The sequence below is a fragment of the Onychomys torridus genome, chromosome 3 (assembly GCF_903995425.1).
Source record: "Onychomys torridus chromosome 3, mOncTor1.1, whole genome shotgun sequence".
Classification (NCBI taxonomy): domain Eukaryota; kingdom Metazoa; phylum Chordata; class Mammalia; order Rodentia; family Cricetidae; genus Onychomys; species Onychomys torridus.
Genome location: NC_050445.1, coordinates 51,603,661 through 51,624,456, shown reverse-complemented (window position 1 = coordinate 51,624,456; position 20,796 = coordinate 51,603,661). Strand labels below are relative to the sequence as shown.

General features: G+C 40.6%; 1 protein-coding gene across 4 annotated transcripts in view; it reads left to right on the top strand.

The window, feature by feature from the left end:
- The window catches only part of St7 (suppression of tumorigenicity 7), a 241,731-nt gene that overhangs the window by 150,762 nt on the left and 70,173 nt on the right, over window positions 1-20,796 (top strand). For 2 of the 4 annotated variants that reach the window (XM_036180991.1, XM_036180994.1), the window contains exons 4-9: window positions 3,424-3,478; window positions 4,742-4,857; window positions 6,906-6,981; window positions 9,163-9,231; window positions 11,070-11,224; window positions 13,437-13,534. In XM_036180991.1, the coding sequence (XP_036036884.1) occupies window positions 3,424-3,478; window positions 4,742-4,857; window positions 6,906-6,981; window positions 9,163-9,231; window positions 11,070-11,224; window positions 13,437-13,534 (569 nt within the window). The remainder of the gene's footprint in view (window positions 1-3,423; window positions 3,479-4,741; window positions 4,858-6,905; window positions 6,982-9,162; window positions 9,232-11,069; window positions 11,225-13,436; window positions 13,535-20,796) is intronic. The other 2 variants (XM_036180992.1, XM_036180995.1) reach the window with 1 other exon arrangement.

The window sequence follows — 20,796 nt, the reverse complement described above, 5'->3', positions numbered from 1 at the left end:
GGAAACTTGAAGTCTGTTTTTCCATTGGATAATTTAATTGATGAAGTTACAGGATGTTGAAATGTGATGCTTTGATTGGAACAGGTTTGTTGCCTATTGTAGGTAAAAGATGAATCTGGACGCCAGGGCTTAAACTCATCTATCTACTGTGGCCCTGGAAGAAAAGACCTAATATGGAGACAGACCCTTTCCGCTCCACTGATTTCTGTAAGGGGTATAGATGATGAGCTTCAGGCCTCTTTACAGAAAGGATCAGTGGAAGCTAAGCTTATAACTATGATAAAAAGTTGCTACTTCTGCTGCTGTGAAAAGCCCAGTGTGGGGCTTCTGCCTGTAATTCCAGCACCCAGGACCAGGTGTGTCCAGCCACAGTGAGCTGGGGCCTCCCACATCAATCACTGATCAAGAAAATGCCCGACATTTTCTACATGCAGCCCAGGCTTCTGCGGGAACTTCTCAGTGGAGGCTCCCTCTTCTCAGATGACTGTAGCTTGTGTCCAGTTGACATCAGGCCAGCCAGCATGGAGACGGCATACAGAGGTACAAAGAAATGGTAGTGATGGAGGTTTTAGTATGACGGGGGACAAGGAAGGCGTCAAAAACATGGAGAGCTTGCTTTAGAAATCCTCAATGGATTAACTCTTTGTGTCCCACATAGAAACTTGCAGCTGTCCCCTTACGACAAAGAAGTGCATGTGCTCTGTCTGTGGCCTCTGGGAGATGATGTCGAGTATTTCAATGGCAGCTGCTTCCCTCGGGCTTTGGTGTTTGTGCATACATGCTGCGGTCACATTTCCATCAGCAGGCGAGAGTGGATGCTGTACCATGGACTGAAAATGGAGGCACGGAGACTGCTTGTCTTAGAGACATGTCTGTAGTGGACTCTTGATGATGGGATAAGCACGTCTTGCAGTCCCAGCTGGCTTCCAGTGCTTCCCAGTGGCACAGAAACTGGAAGATAAGGAAGAAGGGAACATTCGTTTTGAAGAACAAAATTGAAATATGATCTGTAATAAGATTATTCCTCAAGAGTACACACAAGAAAAGAACACATGCCTATGCTCCCTCACCCAGTGGAGGTCCATTTCTCCGAAATCTGTGTTTGGTATTTATATCCTTTCTGTGTTACACTGAAGGCACATCAGGTGATTGATACTGATGGCGCGTGCACTCTGGAGTGAGTCCATGCTGAAAGAATTTTCTGCATGAAAGATTATGAGACAAAATAACAAAGATGAAATTTATGTAGTTGTGATGTCATTTAGGACAGAAATTAGATGTGTGCATACAGATGCCCTTTCTATTGCTCGTTTCTTAAGGACATTTGCTTTGCACTTCTCAGTCCTTTCTCCCTGTCCATCTGCTACAGTCGCTTGCATCCTAATTTCTAAGGTTCGGGGTAGTTGAAAACAGAACACACATCAAGTTAACAAGGCTTTTGTGAAGGGATAAAGCTAATGTTTTCGAACGTTTGCAGCACCCCCTGCTGGCAACGTTATAGAAATTCCTAAGTAAAGTATTCAGGCACCGCTTGGTGACTATTTGAAGTCTGCACAGTATTTCATTTTGGAGTTATTTTTCCTTAGAAAATAGTTTAAGTTTCAACTGATGTAATAGAGGCAAAATTTAATGGAGATAATTTTCATTTTAGTTTGCCAGTTGGGTTTTGAATAGTGCTCCCCCCTCAGGCACTACTTGTTGGAGAAAAATATTAGCCAAAATTAAAAAAAACCTAACATTCCCAATCAAATTAAATAGGAGAAGAAATATATTTTCAGATATTCCTGTTATATTGTAAATATTTCTACCATGTACATCCTTGTCCACAAATCACGTACAAGTTTATTGTAGCCTAACTGTAAATCTTGCAGGACTTAGGAAGTGGCCAGAGGAGTATGGGATCTCAGGAGTTGAACTGCTGAATAGTTGGCAATGATGACACTCTAGGAGTTACTCCAGCCGTATGGATAGTAATCACAGTTGTTTAGCTGACCTTGGTATTTCAAGCCAAGATCTGGCCCCACAGTGTTCATGACAGGAAATAATTAACTAAAAGAAATATAATTTTCTAGTTAGTGTCATATGAAGTGATAACTGTCAAATCTCAGTTTCTTAGCAGAATTCAGAGATGTTACATTAAATGACAAATTAAGCAAAGTGTCAAAATTTTAGGGCCATAAGCATTGCGTAAATTTAAAATGAGATACTGGCTTAATTTAAAGATGAGTCCATCTCTTAAATGAAAACATACATCCCATTGCTTTACTATTCAGCAAGCTTTACTGTGATCATACAGAGTATTACAGCTTGTACTTTATATTTTATTGCATACAAGGTGCTATAATACTGGTTTACATGTTTCCTCCACTGAGTGTTAAAAGTAATACCTATTGGATAGAAGGATAGAGGGGTGGGCTGGAAGTTGGATGAACAGGCCTACTGTAGAATCCCAGTGAGTCATCATCTGGCCATTACTATCTCTTGGATTGCTGCCATAGTTTTGATTGTCATATCATTGGGTGTGTTCTTTGAGCACTGATGTTTTAGTTTTGGTTAAGTGAGTTTTATTTTCTAATAAAACTATATTTATCCAAAGGAATCTAGTATTATAAATCACTAGAAAGTCTTGATCCATAGGATGCAATTATAGCTTATTAATCACATGCCTAATATAACACAATCTAAAAACTATTAATGAACTTCTCAAAGTAAAAGCCCTGTGGTCCCAAGTCTCTGTGATACATGTATGAGAAAAACATATCATTTTAGTGATTGACATCATGTTATTAGGGTGATGGCTCACATATAAATGTCAGCATAAGTATGAAATTGAAAATGCCCCCAAACAGTTCATTTTCATAGAACTTCTTTCTGCAACGGTGGTACCTTTATTAATTTTTTTATTCCTTCCTGGAAAGACAATACCAATCTATCAAATTATCTCCAAATAAAAACTAGTGTCCTCCATAATCGACTGAGTCTAGGGCTCTCTGTGGGTATGCTGCAGAGTTTGATTGTCATGGATGATGTCACTGAGAGATGTATTCCAGAGTGAAGAAAAGTAGTCTCATCTTTATGTGTACCTTTATGTATATTTTTGGAGGTAAATTCATAAAATTTGCTCAAATCTCTGAGAATAACCACAGAAAGTTACACAGTAGCTGACATTGGCATGTGCTGTGATTTGGAAAAACAAGGGAACTTGGGCCCAGAGATTAGGTGAAGTTTCCTCTGCCTCAGTGCCTGATTGGCCTCAATTACCTGATTAATCTCAAGGGTTGCCTTTTGTTTTTCAGTTTCCTATATAAAGGATAAAGGATAAAACTATCTTATCAAATGGCCCGGAAGGGTGTTTTACTGAATTAATTAGCTCCTAATATCACTGGGCTTACGTGTAACATTTTCATATTCTCTTTGTTACAGAGTGCAAAGTGTGGCGGAATCCACTGAACTTGTTTAGGGGTGCCGAATACAATCGGTGAGTCTTTTGCCAGTTCAGGAAATAGATGAGTGGTTTAGAGAGCAGCAATAGCAAGTGGTGTCCGGTTCATCTGTGGGCCATGTAATAGTGTGTTTTACCCTCTCCTCTCCCCTCCTTCCCGTCCTCTTTTCTCCCTTCCCTTCCCACCCCTCCCCCTTTTCCATATGCCCCTCCTCTTTCTTCCTTCCCAACTTCTTTTATCTTGCTTGCTTTTTTCAGAGCCCAGGGCTTGTGTGGCTAAGGAGCACCCTGAACTCCTGATCCTTTGCCTCACGAGAGAGTGGAGTGCTGGGATGATAGGCTGTGTTACCAGGTCCAACAGCCTCCATTTTTTGAATACTACCTTAGAGGGTTTTTTTTCCCGTTTTATGGAATTTTGACATTCTAGCATGGAATAATATATGAAACTATCGGTTGTAATTTTTTTCTATTGCACTCACTCTTTGAAAAAAAAATTAAGTATGTGTGTATGTATATGTTGCATGTAATGCTCATAGAAGAACTTGTGGGAATTGATGCTCCCCTTCCAGCATGTGGTTCTGGATACTGAACTAGGGTTTGGGGGCTTGGCTGAAGGTGCCCCCAATTTGCTGAGCCACCTCACTGACCTTCTATGGTTGTTACTCTTTTCAGTATATATTGTACAGCTCCAAATGCTGAAGATCCCTGAACCTTGATTATATGGGTCCCAGACAGGTTATATTGCAACTTAATTGGATGCAATAAGTAGGCAAATTAGAAATTTCATAGTTTGGGGAAAATGTCTATTTGTAATATTAATTAGGGAAGTTTTTGATTATTAAGGACTACTAAAATGTTAAGTCAAAAATAGAAGAGAAAACTTGTATTTATTTTGTGCTATATAATTCCTGAAGAAAGATTTTTTTTTTACATTTATTTTTATTGTATGTGTATGAGTCATTTGCCTGCATAGGTCTGTGTACCATGTGCATGCAATGCTAAGGAAGGCCAGAAGAGGGCATCAGATCCCCTTGGAACTGGAGTTATGGCAGTTGTTAGCTGTCTTGTGGCTGCTGGGAATCCCAAAGGAATCCTCTGGAAGAGCAGTCAGTACTCTTCACTCCTGAGCCCAGACAGAACAGGATGGCTTTAAAAAAATATGTAATATGTTTAGGTGTCTGTGAGTGAAGTTCTTTTGACACTCAGTGGCGGTTTGCATTTCAGCTGCTCTGCAGCGTCCTCTTCTGTAGGTCTTCTTTCCTCTCAAGACTGTTTGAACATCGTATTTGCCCTTGACAGGTACACTTGGGTCACAGGACGAGAACCTCTGACGTACTATGACATGAATCTCTCTGCCCAGGACCACCAGACATTCTTTACTTGTGATTCAGACCATCTTCGTCCTGCAGATGCAAGTATGGGAAACCTTTAGCTATTTCAGGGTGGGAAAGATTTTCAGCTTGTTCCAAATCATGGTTCGGATTCTATAATATCTGCTCAGTTTGGTGGCACATATCTGTAATCTCAGGAGGCAGAGGCGGGAGGAGCTCTGGTTTGAGAGCAGTTTGGACTACAGTGAGCTCCAGGCTAGCCTGGGCTGTATAAAAAGAACAACCAGGGCTGGGGAGATAGCTCTGTGGGCGAAGCTCTTGCCTTGTGAGCAGGAGGACCTAATTTTGATTCCTTGATCCCATGTAAAAAGAAACAAAATTCTGATTTGTTAGCACATGCTCTGGGAAGGCAGAAACCCTGGGGCTTGCTGGCCAGTCAGCTTCAACTGTGTGATAAGATCCAGGCCTACTAGAGAACCTGTCTCAGAAACAAACAGAAAAAAGAAAGGAAGAGAAGAAGAAAGGTGGATAAAGGATTGACACATGAGGTTATCTCTCTCTCTCTCTCTCTCTCTCTCTCTCTCTCACACACACACACACACACACACACACACCTCTCCAAAGAATAAAATATTAAATTTGATGAGTAAAACCCATAATCCTTAAAGAATACTTACATGAAATTTATTCACAATGATAATAAGGCTTATTATTATCTATAACATGATTTTAAAACACCAAAGTAAGCTTTATATATTTTGAAGACACATCTCTTACACAAAGTGAGTTAAACTCAAAGGTTAGGGGGAGTGAAGGGTCTCCTTGATCACATTCTAATTAGAAGTTGGGGTTCACTGAATGTAAATGAACAGTCTATTTCACTGACTTAATAATATATTGGTTTCCTTGAACTTGAAGGGCACATGGCTCTGATTGTAGGAGTGCATATGTGTTCTCTACCTCGGAGAGGCCTTTGTTTAACATGCATTTCACATTCATTACTTTCCTACTGGTGACCTTCGTATTTTAAACAGTTGAAGGTAAACAGCTGAAACTTCCTGCATTAGTTAGGGTTACTTTTACTACAATGAAACACCATAACTAAAAGCACCGTGGGGAAGAAAGGGTTTATTTGATATACATGTCCCGAATCACAGTCCATTGAGGGGAACCAAGGCAGGAACTCAAACTGGGCCAGAACCTGGAGGCAGGAGCTAATGCAGAGGCCATGGAGGAGTGCTGCTCACTGGCTTGCTCCCCATGGCTTGCTCAGCCTGCTTTCTTATAGAGCCAGGACCACCAGCCCAGGGATGGCACCACCATGGCTGGGCCTCCCCTCTCTGTACTAGGAAAATGCCCCACAGGCTTGCATAGCCCCATTTTATAGCTGCATCATCAGCTCAGCTGGTACTTTGTCCCTCTTCCTCATTATTCTAGCTGAGGTGGAGTTGACAGAAAACTAGCCAGGACAGTACCTTTAGGCGAAACAACTTCTACATACTTTTAGAAACTGATATATAAAATATAAATGATCAAATTATATATAAAAATATTGTTTTTAAAGTCCTTGTTGCTATCACAGATATCCATGTCAAGTAAAATCCTATTGCACTTTGACTCAGCTCACATTCTCCACATAGCTGCAACATCCAATATCCAGAGCTTTGTAGCAAATGCTTTGGAACATGTTGCATAGAAACTATGTATTATAGAATGATTAAATTACTGAGCGTGTTTCTTCAGATAGGAGCAGGTACATTCAGGATGATCTGGCCATAAAAATATCAGTTTCAAAATGTATAAATTATGTTTTCTAACAACAAATGTTTATTGAAGTCAAAACATATGAAATCTCTATTATAGTTCATTTTCATGACTTTCTTAGTGTGTGATATTTGTATCTATAATTTAATAGCCACACCAAAAAAGTTTGTTATTGGCAACTGAAGAACAATGAAATAGTAATTCAGAATACTTATGTGACTTTAAAAATATGGACTGACCTTCTTGGTAATAATAATACAATGAAAGCTGCCAATTACTTATTGTCCTATGTCCAGTCATCCCATTTATATATACAAGTTGACTTGCATTGTTCCTTTTTTTTTTTTTTTTTATTAAATTCTAACTAGTAATGCAAAAAGCTTGGAGAGAGAGGAACCCTCAAGCCAGGATTTCTGCAGCTCATGAAGCCTTGGAGATAAATGAGTAAGTAGGGAACAGACTTGCTATTAAAATGAAGTCATGTCTCATGCTGAGTATTTTCAGTCACCATGGATGGGACACTTGTGTTAAGTTGTTCATTTGAACTGCAGGGCTATTTTTGAGGGATTACTTTCTAAAATTTTGCGTCTATGAAAGACAACCGTGTGTGTGTGTGTGTGTGTGTGTGTGTGTGTGTGTTATGGTGTGTGTGGCATGGGGGGCGGGGAATGCAGCAGATTAGCTGCTTTTGAACAAAGTGCCTTAACTGTGACCCCAGACTAAACCCTTCAAGGGATATACTTGGCATATTGTGAGAACATAAGCAAAGTACACTTCCTGGCATATCTAGACCATTTTGACAGCGACCATTCTATCTAGATGTAGAATGCTCCTCTGTACATCCCTATTTCTAGGTGTAACTTCTGCTAGTGGGAAAAACAACAACTACAAAAAAGATAAATGGTGAAAAAATTAAAATGTTTTAATGTCAAAATGAGCAAGAGGAAACATTGCCCTTACTGTTGCTAAATATTCTATGGGTTATCAAGGAAGACTGGGAGATTTCTTCTGGAGATTTTAGAAAATGGGATTCTTAATATTGGAGTCATTAAAACAGGGTTGGCAGAATCCTTAAAGGTCAATTAGCTCAACCACCCATCTGGTGTTTGAATCACCTCAACAGGGCTCTTGCCAAGTGGTCATTGTTAAACTATTTTATGATTTTCTCAAGAAGGTTCCAGAATCTTTTCCAGAGGTCTTGGAAAATAAAGGAGTCACTAAGTTTCAAATCCTGTCCCTGTAATGCTGGATCTGCATGGTTTCTGACTCTGTCATGAAACATACCCTTTGCTTTCTTACCATCTACAAGTTTAATACGCCTGCCTTTTGTGTGTCGTTCACATTTCTGAGAAAAGTGTCAGGACTACAGAACCCCGGGGCGTGACATGTAGAAACTACCCTGCAGGTTCATGTCTTCATAAGTCACCTACCTTTGGTGTTATTCAACAGTTATCAGCACCCTGTTACACTGTAATTCAGCCCACATTTCTCCATTTTGATCTTAGGCTTGTCAGCCATTTAGAGAGCTTTAATTTAAATTGTAAGTCTACTAGGGGAAATGAAGCTAGCCGCGCTGTGTTATTTACTCTTAGGCGTTTAAGCTAGCTTCTCGTGGTTTCTGCTTAATTTATTTGACTTTTATTTTTTCAAATATGCTTAGAGACCATGTCTTTAACAATCCATTGGGATTTCTTTCTGAGTCAGTGTTCTGTCATTTGAGAAGTCAGCCTTCTTTCCTGTTTGGAGAACTGATGCCACCTTTGTCATCTCATCCTGTGGGCTATTCTTTGTGATTCCATAACTGCCCATAGAGTGCAGTTCCATGGCCTGCCTGCAAGGTCAGTTGGCTTTCTAGAATTTGCCCAGAAGAGTAGTTCATTGGAAGGTGTTAACGACGTGCTGTCTTCCCTCTTTTTACCCATTGTAGAGTTCCATTGCTTCTCTGCACTTTAGTCTGGCAGGTATTCCCCTTGATAAAGAAGCCGGGGCAGTATGGGAGTGAGAGTTTCCTTTTCTCTTTATTATCTGTCACTATTAACCATGAACCTTCTTTGTTTTAATGTTGTTGTATTGTCTTTTGCTTATTTGTTTTTGTGATGATTTTGGAGAAATTGGAAGGGAGAGCAGTAGATGTAATTTTAAAACAGAGACTGGATAGCCGTCTTCAGTGGTTTTTGGATGTTTGCTCATTTTATTTATTTATTTTGTCAAGCCTTGCTAATTTGGGATTTCAGCTCTCCTGGTGTTATTCTTATGACTCCATTCCACTTCTTACAGTCCATCACATGCCCTCTTTTCATCTTTTGTTTTGTTTGCATGTCCTATAAGAATCTGACCCGGGCTAGATCTCTGGGAAGCCAGGCTAGTTCGTTCAGTGCCGCCCCTCTGCCCTTCCTGAGAGGTTATTTGTCATTATGAGTATGTCAAACATTTGGAAGCTGTTCTGTCCTCTTGAGCCATTTTCCATACTACATCTTGTGCCATTGAGTCATGCCCCTTTCCTATGGATTTTCAAAGTCTACCTCCACCTCTTTGATTATTCTGAACTCTGGAATGACATAGTAACTCTCGCTGAATGTTCCTATCGGTTTTCATTTCACCAACTATTTTTTTCTTCTTGGTCAGAATTAGGTCCAGAGTTGAAGTTCCCCTAATTGCTTCCTCTACCATCTGGGAGATAAAATTGTTACCGAAGTAAGTCAAGAACCTGTCGGGTACCCTACTTCTAACCAAACAAGACTTCTAGTAGATATCTGGATGGTTGACACCCCATCAGCACACTTCTTGCTTCTGTCTGTGTATTGTGTTGTGACAAAGATGCATCATCTCCATCTTCCATCGAGCTGAGAGTCCTGTTCTGTCCCCCACCACTAGCGAGTCTATCTCTCTCCTTTTTCTCTCACTCACAAGCTCTTGGCATGTGTCTCCCCCAAACTCATGAGTTTCCACATAGACATGTTTCTTGGCCAGTGCTGCTACTCCGCCTCTCCTCCTAAGAATACTATTTGAAGTAAGAACATATAAAGCAAGCAGCCTAGCCCTAACTATTTATGAGCTCCCAACCCACCAGCTGCAATCTTATAGCTAGTTCCTTTGATAGTGTGTCTCCAGTTCCTATTATGTCAATATTCAGTTTGTTACTTTAAACCCATATTTATATGTGGGCATCTGAAGCCTTAAGTATTTCCTCTGATGCCTACCCAAGTAGTTCCTTTCAATAAGTCATGAGACAGTTTGAGCATTGCTGTTTTTCTTCCCAAGTCATATATTCAGCCCTCCATAGTAATTGCTTTTCTAGCTTTTATTCTGGGTATTTTCTCCCTACCTTATCATATGTAGTTAAAACCGCACTGATGGTTCTCGCTTGAAATTTTGGGTATAGAATAAAGACTTTGTAAGACTCACCCCACCCCCAAGGATCAGCCGGCCCCAAACCTTACATTATCTGTTAAGTTCATACTTTCTTCTAGCTGGCTTTGCAGTCCCCCAGTAACGTTTAGTTTTAATTTCTGTTTATTTCCTCCCTTGTGGTCTGATGGAGAGGAATAGGGCAGTGGCCACAGAGAAGTCAACCACGAGAGAGAAGGGATGAGCACAGATCCACACCCCCATGGTCTGCTCTGGTCTCACCACCCTCAGACCCTCCCTTTCTCTGACAGTGGGCTGCCCTGGATGACTTGGAAGGTTTGCATTTCTAAAAGCCTCCCGTTGTTGCTGAGTTAACTGCATATCCTTTCTGGCTTCCTACCTCAGAGGGTTGTGGAAGGGTTATGTGAGGTGAGGTGATGTTTAGTGCCAGGTAGAGTATTACTGGACACACAGAAGCAAATGCTAGCTTGTTGTTGGAGGCAGGAGACTGGACTTGTCTTAGGTAGTGTGGCTGTGTCAGGGTCAGAGTTTAAGCTTTTCAGAAACAACTTTTCCAGGTTCTTCTCACTCTCTGATGCAGAAAAGCAAGTGGTGCTACCATGGGATTTTCAAGTACTGTTTCATTTTGTTTTTTTCAGTTAGTAACTTTATTTGATGAATTTTACACTCTGAAGACACTCTTGAATTGAAAACGATGTGTATCTAGTAAACGAAAGGAAACTTGTATGTACCTCTCCAAGTGTTGGAAGGAGACCTTCACTAGGGTTATACTCATCATCATTAGCTGGCATTCACTGAGCATGTCCTCAGTGCTGATGGTTACAGTAAGCACTTCACAGAAAGCATCTTATGGAACCTGCACAAAGACACAGAGCAGATCTCATGCTATCCATCAGGGAGGCAGAGGATACCTTTCCCCAAGTGACATGTTAATAAGGGGCCAGGTCACACATGAGCCCCATGCTCCTAACACTGCACATCTACCTCTCAAGCTAAACTCTAGGTGTTTCTTTTGTACCATTACTGTGTCAACAGCTACAAACAGGTGCATGAAACAGTTGGTCATGCTGCATGCTTGGTGTAAGTCCTCGCCCTTCTGCATGAACTCCCACAGTCTGCTGCTGTGGCCTTGGGTTTGTAATTTGTCATATCTGAATGGACAGGTGTGCAACGGCTTATATTCTCTTGGCTGAGGAAGAAGCAACAACGATTGCTGAAGCAGAAAAGCTCTTTAAGCAGGCCCTGAAGGCTGGGGACGGCTGCTACCGACGCTCCCAGCAGCTGCAGCACCACGGTTCCCAGTATGAAGCTCAGCACAGTAAGGTTCCTCCAGGGGGCGCGCTGGGGAGGAGGAAGGTAAAATGGCAACAAGAACAAAGGTTCACTCTAGCACAGGACTGCATTCTGGACACAGGACACTCCGTCCGCAATCAACCGCTCACATTCTTTGTTTTATTTATGCCCACAGAGTTTCATTGCCGTAAACAAACAGCAGTCACCTTTTAAGCAGTTTTTTTAGAGATTATAATTCAATGTCTTCCCCCATTCCCTTTCCTTCCTCCAAACTCTCCCAGGTACCTCCCACCACGATCACTTTTAATAGTCACTTCTCCCCAGAATTCCTACAGAGCTCTTCTGTTCAGCAGTTGAGTCTCCCGTCGCCTAACTTTCAGTCCCAGTTTGGTAACTGAACTTAAAGTGGTCGTTAGTGTCATAAAAATGTTATCTTCTAGGCCTTGCATAGCATGGGTGGAAGCATGGTTGAAAAAGGACAGTTTAGAGTGTAACTTTTATTGGCTATAGTCTACCAGCATTTAGTTCTTATTTAAAAATCATTGGTATTGCCTTGAGAAAGAACCATGACTTCCTGATTAATATTTTATTAAAAATAATACTTTTGGTAAGATAAGTCCTTAAAGGCTGAGACCCTCTACTTCAATACCCTAAACTGAGAACCCATGGTGCTTTGCGGGAACAGTGTGGAAGGAGGACAAAGCAATTACTGGAGTTCCCTGAGCCCCTTGACTCATCTCGGGTAGTTATTTCAATAGGAATCCAGTGATCCTTGTGGGAAGAAAGTGTTTTCATGGTGTGACAAAATGTGGGTTGTTTCTTTTAGGTAGAATTTCTCTCACTTCATCTCTCTCTCCTTTAGTTTGGAAAGTAGGGGTATATGTCCTTCATACTTGATATTATATAATTAAATTTTAATATTAAACTTGGATTTGCTGTAGAACCTGACTGACTCAGTCTCTAGGTCTCAGGTGCCAGCATTATCATTACATTAGAGTCCACACGTGTGGGAGCATGTCCACACCGTTGATACACACGTTTTCAGTTCATTCTGCAGTGAGTCTGTACAGCAATAAGGTCTCTGATCATTACAGAAACACAACAGTGCATTTTGAAGGTGTGTAGTAAATGTCTATTTTGTGAACTAAATGGAAATTAATACATAAACTACACAACCTATAATATAACATAAGACATTTTCTTTCTTTTCTTCTCTAAATTAAATCCTTTCAACCTGTTGCCTAAATCTATCCAAAAATATAATCACATCTTTAAAATAATTTGTAGGTACTTGGCAGTTTTTCAGCACACATCTTGTTCTCATTGTTTAAAACTTGAAATGTTCAGACTCTGGTCTCAACATCTTTTAATAGCTGAGTATCTACATGCACTTAATCCGTAACAGGTGTGTCATAGTTTTCTCAAACATGGTAAGTTTATTGAGGATTAAGCATATGCATGTTCTCACTGGTCTGGAAACATATCCAAGATACATAATTAAATAAAAGATTAAGATAAGAAGTTGCTAATATACTTTTGAAGGGCCGTTTTAGTGACTATTGTTAGAACTGTTTAGCTTGTCAGGACTGTCTCTAACACTAGGGTAGTTTTTCATTTTGTTGCATATTCTATTGTCATATCTGGAATGTGTTATATTGCCATCTAAAACCAACTGCTTTTGGGACCTGGAGATGATTATGATGTCACTAGTGTTAGAGAAAGAATAATATGAACCAGAAGTTCAAGAAGAAGCTTCTCCAGAGTTAATGTCAGGAACGGGAAAAAAATAGTTCATCAGGATGCAACCTGAGATTCACCTCTGCATCTTTACCAAAAGCATGCAGACTTATGGAATATGGAATTCTTGCTTGTAAACTTCTTGCAATGTTGGTGTGTTCATTTTCTTGGCTGTGTGTGACAGAGATTTTATTTATTATCAAATATCCAACATGCCTAACTCAAAAGCACGGATGAGGTAATCAGTCACGATTTTGGCCTTTGGGCATCTGAGTACTTTTGCTTTACTCTGTATTCATTCTTTTATTAACAAAATTAGTTCTCTGTGCTCTTGGCAGTAGGGAAGCCCAAGGAGCAGACTATGCTCTTTGAGGAATTTCTTTAAGGGTAAGGCGAATGGGCCTCTGCATTGTTTTCTTGCTGTGTAACTTAAAGCTCTTGGTTTTTATTTTTTATTTTATTTTTTTTTAAATGCTGCTGTTTTATCTTTCCTTTCTCAGGACGAGACACCAACGTCTTGGTCTATATCAAGAGAAGGCTGGCAATGTGTGCCCGGAGACTTGGGAGGACCAGAGAGGCAGTGAAAATGATGAGAGATGTGAGTCTATGTTCCTGCTTGGGTTTGGCAGCAACGGGCCGACAGAATGGACCTTGAACCCAGCCAGTGATAACACAGTGGTCTCATGGGCCGCAAAGCCAGCTTCCAGCTGACAGGATGAACAACCTGGGGCAATTTAATCAATTTCTGTACTCTGTTTTCCTTGTCTGTAAGGTAACAGTAGTTTTCACAATAACCTTGTAAGATTCATGTAAGATTTAAATGAGGTAATACACACCAAGCATTTAATATAGGGTCACTGGCATATTTTTAAAAATCTCAGTAGGTATCTTATTAGTCAACCTTTGGGACTGTTGTAGGAAACCAATAATGAGATTAGCCATTTTAGATAATACTTTATTTTTAAATTTTGGTTCAAGATATTATTATGTCTAGTACTTTAATTATTTTTTTATTGTTTGCGAATTTTGTACACACATATCATATGCATGACCCCATTCTCTTTTCCTGCCTCTCCAGCTCCCCTCTGTCTATCCCAACACTCCCTCCCAGTTTCATGGGATGTGGTGTCTTCTCCTGCTATGCCAGGGTCTTGTCTGGCTGGCTCTTGCATAGGTCTCATGAATGGAGCCACAGCCTCTGTGAGTTCACATGCACTGCTCCTGTTGTGTCTGAGAACACTATTTCACTGTAGTCATCCCCTGTGGTTCCCGAAGTCAGCCCTTCCATCCTTTCTTCTCCAGTGATCCCCGAGCCTTGGGAACAGGTAGATGATTTACTTTTTCAGTGTGTGGTTATTAGGAAATGAATTATGGGTCAACCTGTTTTTACATTCAAATTTGGTATTATAATGAGCTAATCCTACTGTAGCAATTTGAATCACTTTCCTAGATTCTTGAGAACCAGGGTATTTTACTAGTTATCATAAGCACTAAGAAGAGGGAATGAAGAGATGGTTCAGTGGTTAAGAGCACTGGCTGCTCTTCCAGAGGTCCCAAGTTCAATTCCCAGCACCCACATGGTGGCTCACCATCTGATGCCCTCTTCTGGTCTGCAGGCATACATGCAGATAAAGAGCCTGTATACAAAAAGAAAAGAAAAAAGAAAAAAGGCGTTGTAATTTGGCTTATTGGCAGAGAACATGCAGAGCATGGAAGAGGCCCTGGGTTCCAGTGCAAGTGCCAAAGTTGTGTAATAAGATAAAATTTAAGGAAGAAAGAAGAAAAGAAACATGCAGGAGGGAAGCGGGGAGGTTGTGCATATGTGCCTACAAGACAGACCTTGGTTTGAAAGGAAAACGGTTTAGGGAGCTTTAGTCTCCAGTTTTGGTTGTTGTCATTATTAGTAAGAACCATTTTCCATAAAAAAAAAAAAAGCTGATTTCAATGCAATGTGAATTGCATCTATAATTTTCTTTTTAAAAAAACAATCTCAGGAATCCCTTGTCAACATTCCATTCTTCTCCTGTATTCCTGAGTTAGAGCACAAAAATAAGAGCCTTCCTAAAGGAAAATGACCCAGGAGCCAAACAGCAGTGGCATCCTGCTCCATTTTGAGCTCGTGGGTTGTGCATAGGCCTATGCAGACCTAGAGCCTTGCTCAGCTTGCCTCTGGAGGGCCTGCTGTCCACAGGAGTTTCAGGTACTCTGTGGAGGAGGGAGCATGGGATCAAGGGTCGCCTGGTTCTTTTTGTAGATTGCAGCACAGTAGTGCAATGGCCCAGGTGAGGTGTGTGCTCCCCATGCTTGGGGCTGCTACTCCACTAAACAGCTGGACAGTCCCAGACTGGAGGAGAGGAAAAGGGAGATTAGGAAGGCGACATATGCTTGTCTGGGATGGAATTCTTTTAACTGAAGAGAGAATTCAAAAAATAACCATTATACCACATGAGAGCTAATTTAAGGAAAGGAGATTTCTGAGGAGACATGAATTGTTTTTAAAGTTTGCAGCTTGCAGAAATTCCATCCCCTATATAGCAGAGAAACTCTGCCAAATCACTTTGGTTGTATGGAGCCAAGACTTTAACAAGGATGGGCCTTGATTTCCTCATCTTAACCTTGTCCAGGCGCATTCACCTTTATCTCCTTTTGTCTCTCCTCTTAGCCTCCTGCTCCTCCTCCTCTTCTTCCTCCTTTTCCTCTTCTTCTTCTCCCTTAGCCTTATTAACCTGGAGCAGGTATAATACACAGATGAGCGTATTTCAGTGATCTTATTATGTGCTTAAGCATCCATAGGAAAAGCAAGTTCTGGCTATTTTAATTCTATTTTCCCTTGGTCTTTTCTGCTTATTTTCAGTGTATACATATAAAATTTCATATGCTTAAAATCAACATATCCATCATGTATTTAGTGTGATTGGCTTTGGGTTTAACATGATTTTGTATCTACACTTTTACTTATTGCTCTAGTTCAAATAGAGGCTTAGAGAGAATGTCTGGGACACAAGGTGAGACACTGGCAAGCAGTCATGAAGCCTGGCTGTGGACTTGGGCTTGCCTTTTCTGTGGTGTGAACTAAAGGCAGCTCACTTTCTGCTGTGGACACAGGGTGAGACACTGGCAAGCAGTCAAGAAGCCTGGCTGTGGACTTGGGTTTGCCTTTTCTGTGGTGTGAACTAAAGGCAGCTCACTTTCTGCTGTGGGCTCCTCACAGTCCTCCATTAATAGGGACTAGTCCTTCCTACCATAAGGAAGACTCTACTTGGTGAAGAGAATCCAGTTAAATAACACGAACACACTTGGCTTGTAATATGAATGCTTATAGTTTCCTTCATGTTTTCCATTACTTAAGTTATGCGTATGATTTTCTTGCCAGTTGTCCTGAAGGACATCTTGAGATAATTCCAATTTCATTTTTAAATTAAAATTTAAGTATTCATTTTTGAAAATTGTCATAATAATGTGCATATTTCCTGGGCAGAGCATAACATTTTATGCCTTCACTATTTACTGATTAGATTAGGGAACTGGCAGTTCTTTACCTCAGACCAGCTTTGTTTTCTTGAGTGAATAAATCAATCAAATAATCTCATTTGGGTTTTCTCTACATGTCCATATATACCTACATACCTATATGTACACAGATAGGTGTAACTTTTGTATTATGTACAAAACGGCCTTTCATTGTTAAAATACCAACACATACTGTCTTTTTCCTCAGTTTATGGAGTGACCATCAGTGACCTGCTGTGGTGACCATATTCTTATAAGGAACAGTGCCAAGCTTGGGAGAGATGTGTTTTAAAGGAGAATATAAAAGTGTGGTTTCAGAAACTCCGTAAGTGCCCTGGCACCCCACACAGAGGATGAAGCTGGGCATTGTAACCCAGGGTTGTTGGCCAGGCCTGCCTTGTCATTCACTCAATTGTGTGGGTCATTCTTCTCTGAGGATGAACTCCTTTAACAGCATGTGCAAAAATCATCTTGCCATAAAACACTTTCTGATAAAATAGCCCCGTGGGTTCCAGGCAGCCTGCTGATAAAACATTTAAGCAGGAAGAGCTATGTTTTTTTTCATTGAGACACAACTACCTCTTCTCCATATGCATGAGTTTAAATTGTCCTTGAGCAGATTTTAAAGTGGAAATTGGCATGCCAGTGTTTGAACACCTTCCACATTGAGAGCAGGGCCATTTGAAGAAATTTCTCTGGAGAAGCCTCAAGGAAGGGCAAACCCGATGTGCTATAATCGAAAGAACATGAAAGGGAGTTCTGGGAAGGTGGCTGAAGAGAATTCTTTTATTTCCTCAATTCAAGATTACACAACTGTTCAAATAAATATTGGATTTTGTCAGTGAAATATTGATGAAGTAAATACACACTTGACTCTGTTGTCAAGATTGAGTCTTCATTCTTAAAACAACCTGTTATCTACTATGTATTCCAGGGTGACTTTTTTAAAATAAGAACCCAAGCTCCTTTTCCATAGAACTCTTTTGCATCCAAGAGTACAGAAGCACCCTAGTGCAAAAGAAGTGTTTGGGAAGTGAGCAGAGCTAAGGGGACACATTGGCTGTTGAGCTTTGCTGCAATGTGATGGTCATTCAGGAAGAACAGAGTTACATTTTCCTGTCTTAAATATAAGGAAAAGTCGTTGTGTTGGTTCTTATCTTTAATAGTTGGTCTATGACACTGCTTTTCCTTTTGTTTTTCCTTTTACCATCTACTATGCTTGTCTCTCTCTTGTCCTGTTTGAGTGTATTTGAAGTGGAATTCACAAGGCAGATAGATGTCTGTGGTCTGACTCCTTAGACATACTTGTCAAGCTGGGTGTGAATAAACCATAGGGATGGGATAATCTGCCTCTTGAAAGAACCTAACAGCCCCTGCAATCATCTGTTTGGAGCAGATGTTCCAAAGCATCTCTGTGAACATTCTGGGCCGTATAATCATTTGTTGTGGGGAGCTGTCCTGTGTGTTGTCGGATGAGGGGACTGACCTGGATACTGTAGCGACCTAAGTCCCATACGTCTCCAGTTGTCCTACAGACATTCCTAAATGCACCTAGGCTGTGGTGGTGGTGGTAATCGTGCAGGTTCATTCCTCATGAAGGAGTACCAAGCTAGAGAATCCAGGGCTGAGTAGATCTGTTTCCATTCGGACTTTATGTGTGTGTTTCACTTATAGCCTGGACTCTATTTGGGCACAAGCCTCCAGAGTACCCTAGACTTCACCAGCTTTGGTCGGATGACTGTCTTGCCAATATGGAATTCCATAAGGAGGTATCAAAGGCAAGAAGAATAACATGTTGGAGGTTTTTGTGAGTTCCTGGTTAGAGGCCAGTGTGGAATCATGACCTTTGCTCCTTGTCTGTGATCTCAGATCAGTGTTTGTCTTCTTTCCCTGAATCTGTAGCCTGTCCCCCTGCTCTCTGTACTGCTCTTCACACCTCTGAGCCATTTTCTTCCATTGTTGTTTTACTGTCTCTGCAGTATCACTTCTCCTTTCATGTCCTGACCTCTCACTGGACAGATGTCACACTCTTTCAGAAACATTTTATACAATCAACGTAGAAAACCGTCGTGACAAAATACATGAGCTAGCATAAGGGAGTGCGGTGATATGTTGTTTATAATCTAAAAAATAAAGCATGCCTGAAGCTCAGAGGACAGAGCCAGCCACAGAGTTTGCCAAAGAGGTTCAGGCAGTGGTGGCACACACCTTTAATCCTCGCACTGGGAGGCAGAGGCAGAGGCAGAGATCCCTATGGATCTCTATAAGTTCAAGGCCACACTAGGCTACAAGGGGATTAATCCATTTAAAGAGAAACAGAGCCAGGCACACGGCTTTAATCCTAGCACTTGGGATCACACACCTTTAATCCTAGCACTAGGAAGGTTGAAACAGGAAGTGATATGGCTGGACAGAGAAAGGAATATAAGGTGGGAGGAGACAGGAATTCCCTCCCTTGCAGAGGCTCTGTCAGGCTGAGGAGTTGGTGAGGTAAGAGGTGGTGGCTGTGGCTGCTCTGCTTCTCTGATCTTTCAGCTTATTATAAGACCATTTAGGATTTGTACAGCAAGGGAGGAAAATTTATGCTCGCTCAGATCTCCAAGGTTTCAGTCCATGGTCAACAGATTCCATTGTTTCTGGGTTGTGGTTGAGTTAGTTCATTATGGTAGAAGGATATATCTGAGCTTTTGGTGATCAGGAAGAAGAGGTAGATGGGTAAAGGCTAGGGACAAGATAGACCCTTCACAAGCATGTGATGAGTGACCCACCTCCTCCAGTCAGGCCCTACCTTCCACAATTTCCTCCATCTCCTAATAGTTCAGTCAGTTATGAATTGATTCATGCATGTTTGAATCCATTGATTATACCAGTTTAGCAGGAATCTTAACAGGTCTTATCAATAAAATCAAACCCGAGGCCAGTTATTGGGGTGAATGCTGGAAGATCAGAGAGACAGAACAAGCCACAGCTTCCTCACCTTGCCAGTTCCTCAGCTGGTCTTGTTTCCTCAGACTGCAAGCTTCTGAGTCCTCATCTAGAATGAATCTCAGCTGAACTGTGCTGCTCCAAAGCCTGAATGCTTAACCAGCCAAATGCTGCTAGTTTCTGGTCTTCACACCTTATATATCTTTCTCCTTTCTACCATCACTCTCTGGGATTAAAGGCTGGATTTCTGGGATTAAAAGCATGTGTCACCGTGCCTGGCTGTTTGTAATGTGGCCTTGAACTCAGAGATCCAGAGGTATTTCTGTCTTTGAAATGCTAGGATTAAAGGCGTGTGCTACCACTGCCTATCCCATGTTTAATATTGTGGCCATCCTGTTCTCTGACCCCAGATAAGTTTATTTCAGGGAACACAATACCACCACATACCAGAGCCCTCATGATCCGTTCATTTTCCCATTATTCCCACCTATGAATGTTGTGTTGAGGTGTAAGCTTTCAACATGCGAGTTGAAGGGAGTATTTAATATCCAATTCACAACATTCTTCCCCTCAGTGGTCCTAGTATCCAAAGGTTTCATCTTCCCAATTAGCCAAGCCCGGGTGACAACATTCAGTCTCAGAGTCTTAAGTAGCAACTAAATATTGATCAACAATTCTGTATTGTTCACTGGAAAGGTCAAGGTCATATCTAGTGAGCTCCAGATAGTAGTCTTCAGATTGTCTATATCAGAAGTGCCTAGGGGACACTCCTGGTGGTATTACAATTATTAAATGACTAATTAATATTTGATACAGGCTATTATGAGGAATAATAGCTCATTACTGGCAATTCTTACCATCATTTTAAAACTGTGTTATGAAGTAACATCTTACTGTGTTATCAAGTAAAGAATAAAATGATAAATATTATATGTATGATATGATTCTTTTTTTCAATTAAAAATAGATGCTATTATGGACTAATAGCTCTCAAACTTTCTACTCTCAGAGCCCATTTAAAATTATTTGAAACCATTGAAGTTTTGTATGTATAGGTTTATTTATTCATATTTACCATTTTGGAAATTAAAACAGATTTTTAAATATTCATTTCAAAATAGAATTGCAAATATATTACATATTAACAAATGTTTTTATGGAAAAATAACTATATTTAGACAAAACAATTATTGAAAACAGTGTTATTGTTTTAATGTTTATTCAAATCTCTAATGTCTAACTGAGTAGGAGACAGCCAAAATCTCTTGTCTAATTCTGCATTTAGTTTGTAGTCTCAACATGTGGCCTCTGGGAGTAATGTCAAATATATACTGAAAATGTGAGACTAAGAAAAGAAAAATGTATATTACTATAAAATAGTTTTGAGAAGGTTTTTTTTTTTTTTTTTTTAAGGATGTCATGATG